The 17,427-nt window shown below is 42.6% G+C and overlaps 1 protein-coding gene across 1 annotated transcript in view; it reads left to right on the top strand.

The window, feature by feature from the left end:
• Positions 1–3,592, top strand: part of CFAP20DC (CFAP20 domain containing) — a 306,201-nt gene extending 302,609 nt beyond the window's left edge. The window contains exon 18 of the mRNA XM_040359112.1: positions 2,743–3,592. Within this exon, the coding sequence (XP_040215046.1) occupies positions 2,743–2,855 (113 nt within the window). The 3' untranslated portion in view covers positions 2,856–3,592. The remainder of the gene's footprint in view (positions 1–2,742) is intronic.
• Positions 3,593–17,427: the final 13,835 nt, after the last annotated feature.

Here is a 17,427-nt window from a genome sequence, read left to right as displayed (position 1 = left end):
AGAAGCCTAACTGTGAAACATGTTGATGCACAAGGGCTCGCTGTACAAACTGTGGGCCAGATCCACAAAGAAGTTACGCTGGCGTATCTATTGATACGCCGCGTAACTTCTAGGATGCTCCGGCGTATCTTTTTTCTGTATTCAGAAAACAAGATACGCCGGAATTTTGCTAAGATCCGACTGGCGTAAGCCTCTTACGCCGTTGTATCTTAGTTGCATATTTACGCTGGCCGCTAGGTGGCGCTTCCGTCGATTTACGCAAGGAATATGCAAATTAGGTAGATACGCCGATTCACAAACGTACGTCCGCCCGGTGCATTTTTTTTTACGTCGTTTACGTAAGGCTTTTTCCGGCATAAAGTTACCCCTGCTATATGAGGCGTACGCAATGTTAAGTATGGACGTCGGGCCACCGTCAAATTTTTTTTACGTTTTACGTCGTTTGCGTAAGTCGTTCGCGAATAGGGCTGTGCGTAAGTTACGTTCACGTCTAAAGCATTGACGATTTGCGGCGTAATTTGGAGCATGCGCACTGGGATTCTTTCACGGACGGCGCATGCGCCGTTCGTAAAAAGCGTCAAATACATGGGGTCACGATTAGTTTGCATAGAACACGACCCCAACCAGCCTCTTTTGAATTAGGCGGGCTTACGACGCCCGAGATACGCTACGCCGCCGTAACTAAAGGCGTAACTTCTTTGTGAATACAGTACTCGCCTTTCTAAGTTACGGCGGCGTAGCGTTTCTGAGATACGCTACGCCCGCCTAAAGATAGGCGCATGTACGTGGATCTGGCCCTGTATCATTTTATATAATTTTTATCAATTTTGAAAATGTTTTGATTAAACCATGTACTTTTTTTCAATAAATGTGTTATTTTTCTAAACTTCCACATTGTTTTTTATGCCTCCAAAGTCCGGCCCAATGGTGACTCTTTGAATACCGTTTTTCTTGTTTCCCTGTCAGCCTAAAGCCTCATACACACAATCAGAATTCCATCGGACAAATCTGTGGATTTTTGTCTGAAGGGCGTCGGCTGTGAACTTGTTCTGCATACACACGGCAGAACATTTTCAGCCAACATTCACAAAACTACATGTTTTTTCTGCTCTTTAGCGCCACCCTTTGGGCAACTTCTGCTAATGTTTTCTTATGGTTAGCATTGGTTCGGAGCATGCATTTTGGAATTTGGATTTTAGTCTGATGGATTTGTGTACACGCGAACGGATAATCCAACGCAACACCTTTGTTGTCGGACAATTTGAGAGCATGCACATCCAACATTTGTTGTCGGAAATTCCGACAACAATTGTCCGTTGGAGCATACAGACGGTCGGATTATTCGAAAACATAGAAAACAATGGGATAAAGAAATATTCCTGAACTTTGTTTTATCTCATGGTTACTGTGAAACTGTGTGAATTAATCGATGCAGTGCATGTTATCTAAGCTTGCAGAGCTTGGATTTATTGAATGAGTTTACCAAACATGTAAATATTGCAGAATATACAGCCTCATGCTACATAAATAAGCTCCATTTCTAAACTAAATTATGAATGTATGTTAAATAGAAAACTATCTTTTAGATAGATTTTTTACTCCAAAAGCATTTTATTAAATTACATTTGATAAAAATCCCCAAAATCTGATGTTTTTTATTTTGTTTCAAAAAATCATTGAGTTTTATCATCCCTTCTATTAACTACAGGTGGCAGCCATGACATTAACTGGTTGCCGACTAGCCGCCCTCGTTTTATGGCGGCAGGTCGGCTCCCCTGCGCGAGAGCACGTAGCTATACGTCGGCTCTCACGCAGGCCACTAGGGGCGCGTGCGTGCCGCCGGAGGCGCGTGCCCCCCCGACTCCTGTGCGTGTGCCCGGCTGGCGTGATCGCCGCCGGGTACACGCGATCGCTCGTTACAGAGGGGTGACCGGGAGCTGTGTGTGTAAACACACAGCTCCCGGTCCTGTCAGGGGGAGAAATGCTGATCTTCTGTTCATACAACGTATGAACAGAAGATCAGTAATTTCCCCATGTCAGTTACAACACACCCAGGGAACATACTTAACCCCTTCCCCGCCCCCTAGTGTTAACCCCTTTACTGCCAGTGACATTTTTATAGTAATCCAATGCATTTGTATAGCACTGATCGCTATAAAAATGCCAATGGTCCCAAAAATGTGTCAACAGTGTCCGAAGTGTCCGCCAAAATGTCGCAGTACCGGAAAAAAATCGCTGATACGCAAACCAATCAATAAACGCTTATTGCGATTTTTTTACGAAAAATCTGTAGAAGAATATGTATCGGCCTAAACTGAGGGAAATTTTTTTTTTTTATATATTTTTGGGGTATATTTATTACAGCAAAAAGTAAAAAAAAAAAAAAAAATTCAAAATTGTCGCTCTATTTTTGTTTATAGTGCAAAAACTAAAAAACGCAGAGGTGATCAAATACCACCAAAAGAAACCTCTATTTGTGGGGAAAAAAAGACGCCAATTTTGTTTGGGAGCCACGTCGCACGACTGCGCAATTGTCAGTTAAAGCGACGCAGTGCCGAATCGCAAAAAGTGCTCTGGTCTTTGATCAGCAATATGGCCCGGGGGTTAAGTAGTGAAAGGAACATCAAAAATAACTGTCATGTAAACATTACAATATTACCTTAAAATTGGTACTGAATAAAAATATACCATTACCAGTACTATACCGTGAACTGTATCTAATATAAATTTCTTATCGTTTAGGGGATGATGGAATTTGCGCTGACGAAGAAGAGGAGATACTGACCTTGTTGTATGATCCGTGTCTGAACTGTTATTTCGACCCAGAAACTGGAAAATATTACGAATTAGCTTAATATGTTTATATTGTAAACGAAAAAAAGAGGCTAATGTGCCTTCAAGATTGCTTATAAGCTGGCTAAATTCTGTTTTCCGGCAGCAATTGTTAACATATTTATCCACCCCAATCCCATCCTTTAAGGGAAAACTGAGTTCTGGAAGCTCATCCCTAAAAAAGTGAGGTAGGGGACCAGTCAGTATTATTGCCTGTGGTCTCCCCCGAGTTGATCTTTTCCATAGTACTGATTTACCAGGCCTTCTTCTGCAGCGTGTCTCTGTGTGAAGCAGACATCTTGATATAGGCAGGGCTTGGCTTCTTCTCTTCTCCAGCAAGGAGAACAGGAAGCAGCCCAGAAGTAACATCACCCAATCTCACTCCCAATCTCTTTAAACTAAGGGGTCTATATATATAAAATATGAAACATTTGTGGAATCTGGAGGAAATGTCACTGTCTGTTTTCTAATAGGTATATTCCTGTATGATCAACTCCATCTAGTGGACAAAATGTGTCATTTTTTTTCTCGTTGAGGTATTTCAGAATACTATACTGCCTTTTGACCACTAGATGGAGCCAATGATATAGGAATGAATCTATTAGAAAATATACGGTGACATTTTGTTCAGCTTGCACAAATGTTTTTGTTTTATAAATAGATCCCTAAATGTCAGAAGCAGCATTAAAGCCGGGGTTCACCCTAAAAACAAATTTCTAACATTAGAGCCAGCATACTAAGGACATTTACTGTATGCAGGTCTTTTTTTTTTCTCCTCACATACCGTTATATTCTGATTTTGTCCAGGGCTTCCGGGTTCTAATGACTGCGGGACTGGGCGTTCCTATCCCTGCCTCAGGGTTCCTTGGATTACATGATTGACGGCTTGTGAAACAGTTCCCCTGTCGCACAACGCGCGTCACCAGATTTACGGAAATAGCCGAGCTGCGAGTTGGCACTATACGGCGCCTGCGCCCGCCGTGTAGAGCTGACTGCGCAGGCGCCGTATAGTGTAGACTCAAAGCTCAGCGATTTCCGGAAATCTGGTGACGCGCGTTGTGCGACAGGGAAACTGTTTCACAAGCCGTCAATCATGTAATCCAAGGATAGGAACGCCCAGTCCCGCAGTCATCAGAACCCGGAAGCCCTGGAGAAAAAGACAATATAACGGTATGTACTGAGAAAAAAAAATGACCTGCATACAGTAAATGTCCTTAGTATGCTTAGTATGCTGGATGTAATGTTAAAAAAAAAATATTTGGGTGAACCCCCGCTTTAAGTCTTTTATTAAGTGGATCTTTTACCTTGCCTTGAATGTGCAAAACACGGGTTCACATTATTCCTATGACTGCCTTGCAGCAGGGTATACAGGTGATATATACTATATTATCAAAAGTGTTGGGACACCTGCCTTTACACGCACATGGATTTTAATGGCATCCCAGTCTTAGTCCGTAGGGTTCAATATTGAGTTGGCCCACCCTTTGCAGCTATAACAGCTTCAACTCTTCTGGGAAGGCTGTCCACAAGGTTTAGGAGTGTGTCTATGGGAATGTTTGATCATTCTTCCAGAAGCGCATTTGTGAGGTCAGGCGCTGATGTTTGAAAAAAAGGGAGGGGGGTTGTCAAGAAGTACCACTCTAATATATAAATTTGGGTAGAAAGAATAGTAATGTATAACGGTAGTTCATAATTAGTTATTTTACTGCCCAAATAAAAAAACATACATCTAGAAATTGTATATTGATAATTCAATTAAGGCGTGTTTCTCTAAATCAGGGTGATGCATAAGAAAAAAGAGAAGAAGCGAGGGCAGACAGGATTCGTCAAAGACTGATGTTTGACGAGAAGGCTTGGCCTGCAGTCTCCCGTCAAATTCATCCCAAAAGTGTTCTATCAGGTTGAGGTCAGGACTCTGTGTTCACTCATCTATATCTTTATGGATCTTGCTTTGTGCACTGGTGCTCAGTCATGTTGGAACAGGAAGGGACCATCCCCAAACTGTTCCCACAAAATTGGGATAATGAAATTGTCCAAAATGTCTTGGTATGCTGATGCTTTAAGAGTTCCTTTCACTGGAACCAAGGAGCCAAGCCCAACCCCTGAAAAACAACCCCACACCATAATCCCCCCTTCACCAAATGATTTGGGCCAGGGCACAAAGCAAGGTCCATAAAGTTATGGATGAGCGAGTTAGGGTGGAGGAACTTGACTGGCCTGCACCGATTCCCAACCTCAACCTGAAAGAACACATTTGGGATGAATTGGAGCAGAGACTGCAAACCAGGCCTTCTCGTCCACATCAGTGCCTGACCTCACAAAATGAGCTTCTGGAAGAATGATCAAACATTCCCATAGACACACTCCTAAACCTTGTGGACAGCCTTCACAGACTAGTTAAAGCTGTTATAGCTGCAAAGGGTGGGCCAACTCAATATTGAACCCTACAAACTTATGCCCTATACTGTACACACGATCCGAAAATTGGACGACAGAACGTCCGACTTTTTTTACTTACTAGTAGCAAGTAGAAATTAAACAGGTTACTAAAGTCACGAAAATTCTCGTATGACCGAAAAAAATCAGAAGTGATGTCATGTGTTGTAGTTTTTTTGTATTGTATTTTCGGACGGCAACTGTACTGATTAAACAATCTGGATCTAGTATCGTACGAGGAAAATTTTTGTGCTTGTCCGATCTAATAATATCAAATGAACTGTCGTGATCGGCTCTCGAAAGCTCTGTACTAACGATCCAATTATTGTAAGATCGCGTCGAAAGCGGTATTTTTCGTACGATTTTCGGATCTTGTGTATGGGTCTTAAGACTGGGGTGCCATTAAAGTTCACGTGCGTGTAAAGGCAGGTGTCCTAATACTTTTGGCAATATTGGCCCAGATTCACAACCGAGATACGACGGCGTATCTCCAGATACGCCGTCGTATCTCTGCGTTGTGCCGTCGTATCTATGCGCCTGATTCTTAGAATCAGTTCCGCATAGATATCTGTTAGATCCGACAGGCGTAAGTCTCTTATGCCGTCGGATCGTAACTGCATTTTTACGCTGGCCGCTAGGTGGCACTTCCGTTGAATTCCACTTCGAGTATGCAAATTAGCTAGATACGTGAATTCCCGAATATACGCCCGGCCGACGCAGTAAAGTTACGCCGTTTACGTTAGGCTTTTCCCGGCGTATAGTTGCCCCTGCTATATGGTGGCATAAGTGCGGTGTAACAATGTTAAGTATGGCTGTCGTTGCCGCGTCGAAATTTAAAAAAGTTACGTCGTTTGCGTAAGTCGTCTGTGAATGGGGCTGGACGTCATTTACGTTCACGTCGAAACCAATGACGTCCTTGCGGCTTACTTTGGAGCAATGCACACTGGGAAATTCCACGGACGGCGCATGCGTCGTAAGTGCAAAACGTCAATCACGTCGGGTCACAGCACATTAACATAAAACACGCCCCCCTGTTAAACATTTGAATTAGGCGGGCTTACGCCGGCCGATTTACGCTAAGCCGCCGCAACTTACGGAGCAAGTGCTTTGAGAATACAGCACTTGCCCGTCTAAGTTGCGGAGGCGTAACGTAAATCGGATACATTACGCCGCTGCAAAAATACGCCGTTCTACGAGAATCTGGCCCATAGTGTATATTGGTATTCATATATGTAAAACACTAGCTGATTTGTGAAAATTCTAAATTTGTATAATTTACAAAAGTAAAATGTAAAAAGCACAAAATGTCAAGTTTCTAAAAATATCAGAACTTACACTTTTGGTATAGCTCTAAATCCATTGAGAAACTTGGTTTTATTGTTTTCTTTGTACTGGACTAATGAAAGTCCTCTGTGTGGAATGAGATCCCCTTTATATGATGTTATAAACCCCGATGACTGGCTCATTGATAACACCACTTACTCCTGTCTGTCATATTTTGAAGCAGAGAATGAATGTATGGATATACTTTAACCTCATTTGCACATATATTGCATTGAGATGTTTTAATATTCACAAAAATATCAAATGTCATTTCATTTTTTCTTATTTCAAATTAAAATGATTCTGAATGTCCATTAACTTTCTAGACAATATTCTAGTCCAGTTGTTCCTTGGCCTGCAGCTGGACTGGTAATTGTATGGATTCTGTTGTATATATGTCGATAAAGCTAATTATTATACAGTTTGGCATAAGTGATAGCTTTTCAGATAATTGAATTGAGGATATTACCTTTATACAGTTTTCTAATGAAGGAACTCTATTGTCCGTAACAACCAATCCGATTCTATGTTTTTTCTCCCATACTGCCCTAAAAACAAGAAAGAATTGTATTGATGCTTTGAGTACCAAAGACAGTTCTTCCATCAGGCACTGTAATCTGCTGTTTCTAAGACGTTAAAGGGGTTGTAAAGGTACAATTTTTTCCCCCTAAATAGCTTCCTTTACCTTAGTGCAGTCCTCCTTCACTTACCTCATCCTTCCATTTTGCTTTTAAATGTCCTTATTTCTTCTGAGAAATCCTCACTTCCTGTTCTTCTGTCTGTAACTCCACACAGTAATGCAAGGCTTTCTCCCTGGTGTGGAGTGTCGTGCTTGCCCCCTCCCTTGGACTACAGGAGAGTCAGGACGCCCACCAGGGGCGGACTAACAACTCATGGGGCCCCCGGGCAATAGAAGATTATGGCGCCCCCAGGCTTACAGATGGCCACCAAGCCAGGAGGCATTGGTGGCAGCTAAAATCTCAGGATTTTCACATCAAACGCATGTCGGTTTTGGACATATCAGGGACAGATGTAAAAAAAACACAGATTTTTACATACTGTCCCTGGTTTTAATGAGCCTGGCAACCCTGATGGGGCCCCCTAGTGGCATGGGGCCCTCGGGCAGTGCCCGAGTGCCTCAATGGTCAGACCGCCCCTGACGCCCACTAACACACAGCTCCTTACTCTATCTGCAACGTAGAGAGCGTCCTGACTCTCCTGTAGTCCAAGGGAGGGGGCAAGCACGACACTCCACACCAGGGAGAAAGCCTTGCATTCCTGTGTGGAGTTACAGACAGAAGAACAGGAAGTGAGGATTTCTCAGAAGAAATAAGGACATTTCAAACCGAAATGGAAGGATGAGGTAAGTGAAGGAGGACTGCACTAAGGTAAAGGAAGAAATTTAGGGATTTTTTTTTTACCTTTACAACCCCTTTAAGATAAACTTTGTTGGTTTGGGTTAGTTTTATTTGGTTGTTTTATAAAACTGATGTTTTAAATGTGTATTTTACTTTACATTTATACATGATCTTTGTTTGACAAGTAAAAATGTAACATATAACAGTTCTGTTTGTCTTATTAAATCCTTGGACTCTGATAAAGGAACATGAGTAGTCTGGTGACATATTGAGTTCTGTAAGAAATGGTCTTCTTTAAACTTTACATCAAAGAAGCAATCTGAGGCCTCGTGCACACAACCGTTTTCCTCGACAGAATCCATCAAGAAACTTGGTGGCAGAGCTTTTTTGCAGAGGAAAACGGTCGTGTGTATGTTTTTCGTCGAGAAAACTGTAGTGGATCTCGACGAGGAAAAAAGAAAACGAGTTCTCTTTTTTCTCGTCGGGAGTCTCAATTTCCTCATCGTGTTTCTCGTCGGGCTGGTTTACGACGAGAAACACGTTCGTGTGTATGCTTAGAAACCCGCGCATGCTCAGAATAAAGTATGAGACAGGAGCGCACCTTTGATAAAAGTAGCGTTCGTAATGGAGATAGCACATTCGTCACGCTGTAACAGACTGAAAGCGTGAATCGTCTCTTACCAAACTTTTACTAACACGCAGTAACATGAGATTAGTAAAAGCAGCCCCAAGGGTTGTGCCAGTGGAATCAAACTTCCCCTTTATAGGACCGTCGTACGTGTTGTACGTCACCGTGTTTGAGAACGATGAGATTTTGTCTTGACAGTGTGTATGCAAAGAAAGCTTGACAAGATTCTCAACAAGCCTGACAAGGAACTCGTCGAGGAAAACAATATTTATTTTACAACGAGTTTCTCGGTCGTGTGTACGAGGCCTAATGCCGCGTGCACACGATCATTTTTCGGCATTAAAAAAAATGTTGTTTTTCAGCAGAGGCGATTTGGTTCGCATGTGTTGCGCTATATAAGTTTTTCATTCATTCAGCATGTCCAAAAAACGCAGTTTTTCCAACTTCATCATTAAAAACGACATTGCCCACACACCATTGTTTAAAAAAAATGATGAACAAAGCGCGGTGATGTACGACGGCACTCTAAAGGGGAAGTTCTATTCGCCTTTGGGCTGCTTTAGCTGATTCCGTGTTAGTAAAAAACGATTCGCGATTTTCTGTCTGTTACAGCGTGATGAATGTGCTTACTCCATTATGAACGGTAGTTTTACCAGAACGAGCGCTCCCATCTCATAACTTGTTTTTGAGCATGCGCTGGTTTAAAACGTCGTTTTAGCCCACACACGATCATTTTTTACTACCCGAAAAACGATATTTTTTAAAACAACGTTAAAAACTGCAGCATGTTCGAATTTTTTTTTTGTCGTTTTTCAGAAGCCGAAAAATTATGTGTAGCCCACACACCATCATTTTAAATGACGTTTTTAAAAACATAGTTTTTTTTTCATGCTGAAAAATGATCGTGTGTACGCGGCATAAGAGTCTGGAAAATTCAAAAGATGACTGGGGCTCCACCTGGACTTGAAAGCAAAATATTAATATGCAAAATGTCATAATTATCTGACTGAAAAATAAACAGATCTGTGTTTGATCAGCTGCTTTGAAGGCAGGAAAGACACCAGACCTCTGATGTCTCCATAAAAATAATCTATTGCCTGCCCAAAGCTATCACAAGGGGACTTGTCCGGCTATTTGTGAGAACCATAAAGTTAAATGATTATTTTTTTTTTTAATTATGTTCAAATAAAATAAATACGAATAAGAAAAATATCACCCGCGTCTCACTGTGTGTACACACAAATGCAATTACGTGCGTACGCCGACACGCATATGTAAACACACAACATCAGAGTGAGAGCGGTCATTTTAGAGCCATCATTTACAACTAATTCTAAACTGATAACCTGCAAAGGCTTTTAAAGCATTGCCTATGGACAGTTTTAGGTAGCATAGTTTGTCGCCATTTCATGGGCGTGCGCAGTTTTGAGAGGATTGGTAACTATTTACTAACTGCACATCGTCTTTAATATTTTACCCCAAAAATTAGGCCATTTTTTGCGATATGGCACTGCGTTACGCTGTATCAAAATGAAATTTATGTCATTTTTTTCAAACAATTAGAGTTTTCTTTTGGTGGTATTTGATCACCACTGGGTTTTTTATCTTTTGCGCTATAAACAAAAAAAAACACCAATTTTGAAATGAAAACATACCCAATAAAATAAAAATGAAAAAATTTATTTTTTACATTTTGGCCAATATGTATTCTGCTACATATTTTTGGTAAAAAAAAATCCAAATTATGTATACTGATTGGTTTGCGCAAAAGTTATGGGGTCTACAAACTATAGGATATATACAGGTTTTTTTTAATTATTTTTATACTAGTAATGGCGGCGATCAGTGACTTAAAGCAGGATTGCGATATTGCAGTGAACAATCAGACACTATCTGACACTTTTGACACTTTGTGGGAACCAGTGACACTAATACAGTGATCAATATTCCAAAAGTAAAGTTGCGCTAAAATTGTGACATATAAGTGAAAACAGCAATGCTGTAAGCAAAAAATCCATGCTCGCGACCGCCGGCCACGAGCGATCGCGGGCACAAGAGGCAGAACAGGGACGTGTGTGTTTAAACACACACATCCATGTTCTGTTCAGTGAGGAAAGACAGATCGTGAGTTCCTAATAGCCAGGAATCATGATCTGTCCTTTCCTCTAGGTCAGTCCCATCCCCCTACAGTTAGAAACACACTAGAGAACACAATTAACCCCTTGATCGCCCCCTAGTGTTAACCCCTTTCCTGTCAGTGACATTTATACAGTAATCAGTGCATTTTTATAGCACTGATCACTGTATAAATGCCAATGGTCCCAAAAATGTGTCAAAAGTGTCCGCCATAATGTCACAGTCCTAATAAAAATCACAGATCGCCGTCATTACTAGTAAAAAGAATAATAATAATAAAAATGCTATAAGTCTATGCCCTTTTTTGTAGACGCTATGGCCCGGATTCTCAAACGAGTTACGCCGGCGTATCTCCAGAGTCCGAGCCGTCGTATCTATGCGCCTGATTCTTAGAATCAGTTACGCATAGATTAGTATTAGATCCGACCGGCGTAAGTCTCTTACACCGTCGGATCTTAACTGCATATTTACGCTGGCCGCTAGGGGCGTGTATGCTGATTTATGCCTAGAAATATGTAAATCAGCTAGATACGCAAATTCACGAACGTACGACCGGCCGACGCAGTACAGATACGCCGTTTACGTTAGGCATTTTGCGGCGTAAAGTTACCCCTGCTATATGGAGGCGTACATGCGGCGTACCAATGTTAAACATGGACGTCGTTCCTGCATCGAATTTTGCAAATTTTACGTCATTTGCGTAAGTCGTTCGTGAATAGGGCTGGGCGTCATTTACGTTCACATCGAAAGCATTGGCTTCTTGTGGGTTAATTTGGAGCATGCGCACTGGGATACTTTCATGGATGGCGCATGCGCCGTTTGTAAAAAGCGTAATTTACGTGGGGTCACATAAAATTAACATAACACACACCCACATCTACCACATTTGAATTAGGCGGGCTTACGCCGGCCTATTTACGCTACGCCGCCGCAACTTTCGTTTGAGAATACGGCACTTGCCTGTAAAAGTTAATGTAAATAGGATACGTTACGCCCGCACAAAGATACGCGATTCTACATGAATCCGGGCCTATAACTTTTGCGTAAACCAATCAATATACCCTTATTGCGATTTTTATTACCAAAAATATGTAGCAGAATACATATCGGCCTACACTGAGGAAAAATGTGCTTGTTTTAAAAAAAAAATTGGGATATTTATAATAGCAAAAAGTACAAATTATTGTATTTTTTTTTTCAAAATTGTCGCTCTTTTTTTATAGCGCAAAAAATACAAATAGCAGAGATGATCAAATACCACCAAAATAAAGCTCTATTTGTGGTAAAAAAAGGACGTCCATTTTGCTTGGGTGCAACGTCGCACGACCGTGCAATTGTCAGTTAAAGCGACGCAGTGCCGTATCGCAAAAAATGGCCTGGTCATTGGACAGCCAATTCTTCCCGGGGCTGAAGTGGTTAAAAACAAGTCAGCAACTGCCATATTACTGTCTTCACAGCTTCCCTTTCTTAGATTAGTTGGATAGAAAGTCCCAAATGTTTTTAAGCTGCTGCAGTCGCAGGTACTGTTTTTCTGACGAGCCGTGTCAGGGCACACGCTACATTTGCAATCATTCGTATAGTCGATGACACAGGATACCAAAAACCTATTTGGAATAACTGCAGGCAATGATCTTGTTTATCATCGCCGTGCCTTCTGCAGCTGTTAAAACTAACCATATTGTAACACAACACAATTTTCAATTAGCACAGGGGACAGGGACCGTGAAATCCTTCAAAATTCCATCTTGACGCAGTCATCGTTATCCAGGCATGATGTAGAAAGTGTTTATGTATCTCCAGTTACAGAATGAGACCCTCCTTTTTGTGCTTTGCTGCTTCCACTTGTGACTTGAGAAGGTGACAGGTCTAAATTTAAACATCTTTCACTTGCAGAGCTGTTTATACATGATCTGTATTTTCAGCAGAACAGCTTCTAAACTCTTTGACTACAATGTCATCACCATAGCAATAACATACTCAAGGGCTTGTATAATGATTATTGCTAAATGGTAATGTGCACAACTGCGCGTTGTAAAACCGTGATTCAGAACTGCAGCACTCCAACGCCAGCGCCACAGCCCCAAATAACCTTTGCTTTACACCAATCACATCAAAGTTTTTAATTAAGCTCGTCATGGCTCCTGTCTGTCAGCAAGATAATAACCACTTATAATTAGTCCCTTGTGCGTCCCGGTGCATTAAGCAGGTCCTACCAAGCAAAACTTAAATCTCTACCTTTAATACTACAGAGTAAAAGTTGAATTTCACTATACAAATAGAGCCAAAGATACCTTTCATAGCAAACGGCAGCTGTAAGAGTACCCTGCTGTGCTTTTCTATATGTAATCCCAAGGCAAAATGCCATCGTCGCCGCCACGTTGCCGCCAGGTCACCGCGTATTCTGTCCGCGGGGAATTTGGTCTGATGGTGTGTACACACATCAGACCAAAATCACCCAGCAGACATGTCCAATGAAAGCGGTCCGCAGACCGTTTTCATCGGACATGTCTGGTCGTGTGTACGAGGCCTATCTGAGTGTGGCCCGGGGTTAAATTTCAGTACCATTAGCGGTAGCCCTGAGCCACACTCGGGATTGCATTGCAGAATCCTGGTACAACATACTTAAAGCGGGGGTTCACCCCCAAAAAAAATTCTAACATTACATTGAGCCGAGTTGTGATAATGACATTATGCTGACCTTTTTTATCTTCTTGCCGTACATACCGTTCTATCTATATTTTCACCGAGGCTTCCGGGTATGTAATCTGCGGGACTGGGCGTTCCTATTCACATGCTAATTGATTGACATGCTTCCCACCGGCGCATACAGCGCGTCACGAGTTGCCGAAAGAAGCCGAACGTTGGGTGCGCAGGCGCCGTATAGAGCCGACTCGCAGTCCGGCTTCTTTTGGCAACTTGTGACGCGCTGTATGCGCCGGAGGGAAGCATGTCAATCAATTAGCATGTGAATAGGAACGCCCAGTCCCGCAGATTACATACCCGGAAGCCACGGTGAAAATATAGATAATACGGTATGTACGGCAAGAACATAAAAAAGGTCAGCATAATGTCATTATCACAACTCGGCTAAATGTAATGTTAGACATTTTTTTTTGGGTGAACCCCCGCTTTAACTTGTCACCAGGATCCTGCGATGTCCCCCCCACTGTGTCCTCCGCCGGATCATCCGCCCGATGTCCTGTATTTCCGGGATCTGTTCCCTGCGAGCGTCACGACGCATGGGGGCGGAGCCCAGCAGCAAATTCAAAAAGTACAAAAAACATAACACATAGAGTACACTGTAATCTTACAGGTTTCATTATTGTATCAAATTATTTCACATCACTTTTGTCCCTAGTGCTTTGTCCAGTGCCCTGCATGCACTTTTATATTATATTTACTGTTCTGCAAGGGGTGCTGGGATGTGCTGCAGAGTCTTTTGATACTGGTTGCTGGGGGATCTATTGTCACTGGAGGTAATCTATTTTTGCAGGGGGGTCTATTGTTGCTGTAGGTGGGTCTTCTGTTTCTGGGGGGTCAGTTGTTACTAGGAGGGATCTAATGTTGAGGACGAGGTCTATTGTTGCTGGCTGCTGAAGGGTCTATTGATTCTGGCTGTGGGAAGATTTGTTGCTGCTGCCGGGGGTCTATTGTTGCTGGGGGTATATTGTTGACAGCGGTCCATTGTTGCTTGGGGGATCTGTTGTTAATGGGGTGAGTCTGTTGTTGGCTGCAGGGGATCTATTTTACAGCTTTTCTTTTAATTGACAAATTCCATACAAATTACTTAGCGCCACAAATGTTACTTGGTTCTGTATTCTCTAAAAGGGTTGGTACTGGGACGTGGATAGGGGTTGGAACCTCGGGACAGTGCTTAAAGGTGGGTAGTGGGTGGAGACAAGGGGTGACTCTGAAAGGGGGAGTTCCTGCACCTATTCACTAAGGAAAAAAGCCCTGTATATAGGGAACACATCAGGCACAACCTGCTTAACGTAAACCTGTAACCAAGCTATGGGCATTCAAGTTTTTACCAATTCTGAGCACTCACTGACCTCTGTAGCTGCAGGCACTGTAGAGAAATTCATCCTCAAAGTTCACAGGAGAAAAACTGAAGTCATCCAAAGTCATACTCTTAGGCCCCGTACATACGGCCGAGAAACTCGACGAGCAAAACACATCGTTTTGCTCGTCGAGTTCCTTGTGAAGCCGCCGAGGATCTCGGCGAGCCAAGTTTCCACGTTAACTAATGAGGAAATAGAGAACATGTTCTCTATTTGGCCCGACGAGGTCCTCGTTGGTTTCCTCGGCCGAAAGTGTACACACGGCCGGGTTTCTCGGCAGAATACAGCTCCGATCGAGTTTCTGGCTGAATTCTGCCGAGAAACTCGGTCGTGTGTACGGGGCCTAAGCCAGGGGTCTCCAAACTTTATAAACAAAGAGATAGTGTACTGTCCTTCAAACTTTAGGGGGGCTAGACATGGGCAGTGGGAGATGAAAATGTCCCATCATTGGTATTGTGCAGAGTAATATTGCCCAATTGCTGGTGTCAGTGGAAGATATATTGCCCCATCATTGGTGTCAGTGGGAGGAATAGTGCCTCATCACTGGGGAACTCAGTCAAGTATTTGACAGACCATTGTTCTTCATTTTTAGTGACAGTCTACTGACTGGAATGGTACCAGCTTATTGGAGAAAAGCCAATGTAGCACCAATATTTAAAAAAGGGCCAAAATACATCCCTGGGAATTACAGACGAGTTAGCCTAACATCAATAGTATGCAAGCTCTTGGAGGGGATGATAAGGGACTATATACAAGATTTTAGTATTGAAAATGGTATCACTAGCATTAATCAGTATGGATACATGAAGAATCATACTTGCCAAACCAATCTATTAACCTTCTATGAGGAGGTGAGTTGCCATCTAGATAAAGGAAGGCCCGTAGACGTGGTGTATCTGGATTTTGTAAAAGCATTTGACACAGTTTGCCATAAACATTTACTGTATACAGTAAGGTCCGTTGGCATGGACCGTAGGGTGAGTACATGGATTGAAAACTGGCTACAAGGGTGAGTTCAGAGGGTGGTGATAAATAGGGAATACTCTGAATGTTTAGGGGTGGAAAGTGGGGTTCCCCAGGATCCTGTTCTAGGACCAATCCTATTTTATTTATTCATAAACGACCTGGAGGATGAGGTAAGCCGCTCAATCTCTGTATTTGCGGAATATACTAAGCTAAGCAGGGCAATAACTTCTCTGCAGGATGTAGAAACCTTGCAAGTAGATCTGAACAAATTAATGGGGTGGGCAACTACATGGCAAATGAGGTTTAATGTGGAAAAATTTAAAATAATGCATTTGGGTGGCAAAAATATGGATGCAATCTACTCACTGGGGGGAGATCCTCTGGGGGAATCAAGGATAAAAAAGGACCTGGGGGTCCTAGTAAATGATAGGCTCAGCAATAGCATGCAATGCCAAGCTGCTGCTAAAAAAGCAAACAGAATATTGGCATGCATTAAAAAGGGGATTAACTCAAGAGATAGGGCCCTTTCACACGGGCGGATCAGTAATGATCCGCTCCGTGTGTCCGCAAAAGCTCAGCAGGGATCCTCTGTAAAATCCCCGCTGAGCTGGCAGCTGACAGGGCGGTCCCCGCACATTGTGCAGGGACCGCCCTGTCTTTCTCCCCTATGGGGGATCGGATGAACACTGACCGTATGTCCGTGTTCATTAGATCCGGCAGACGGAAGAAAAATAGGATTTTTCTTCCGTCCGAAAATGCGGATCTTTGCGGAGGCGGACGATTACGGGTGTCAGCGGAATGGTCATCCGCTGACACCCGTAATCACATAGGGACCAATGTATGTCTCGTTTTCATCCGCAACGGACGGATGAAAATGCGGACATACGGTCTGCACGTGTGAAAGGGCCCTTAAAGTGATAATTCTATAGACAGGTGGCAGAAGAGAGGGGGCGCACCGCCACTGCGGTCGGCTGCTGGTTTTCTAGAATGCTCGTCAGACAGAAGCCAGTCATTAAGCCGGCTTCTGTTGGACCTGCTGCTATACACACGGACCAAACATCAGCTGGTTTATATTGAATCAGCCGATGTTGCTCAACACTCGACCCATGTTATATCAAGCCTATGAGAAAGCTGAATTACATTTTTTATTTTCTTTGACCTATAGGTGACAGGGCCACTTTGAACAATAAAGCTCTACCTACCGTGTACATGGCTCAAGAAGCCAGAGATCAAATGCCCCATTGCTTTCAGAAAATCTTCCATATGCTTTAGGTAAATAAAGAAAGGGCAGAATCATTATCTATGAAAATGAAGATGTTTTTCCCGCGGCAACATATTATTTAATTGTAAGCACAAATATTTTGTAGGCAGATTTTTGCACAGCAGGGATGTGTCCCGACGCTTACTCATAAATCATTCCTACTACTTTATGTAACATGAAATGGAATCAATGGCTAATTACCTAAAGAAGTATTTGCATACAATAATACTTCAAACAGCTTGCTTGTGTTAATCATCATTTGGCACGCCAACATCTGCAGCCTGATCACTCGAAATGGAGATATTGATTTTTTTTTCCTGCACTAGACAGGCAAGCGTATTTGGCTTTTTGTTATAATCGCTGGTTCCTAAGGGTGAGTGTTTAGCATAATCTTGCTTGGACAATGTGTGTTTAACATTCCTGCTG

The sequence above is a fragment of the Rana temporaria genome, chromosome 7, assembly GCF_905171775.1.
Source record: "Rana temporaria chromosome 7, aRanTem1.1, whole genome shotgun sequence".
Classification (NCBI taxonomy): domain Eukaryota; kingdom Metazoa; phylum Chordata; class Amphibia; order Anura; family Ranidae; genus Rana; species Rana temporaria.
The sequence above is the reverse complement of the archived record's forward strand: the minus strand, read 5'-3'. Positions and strand labels throughout refer to the sequence as shown.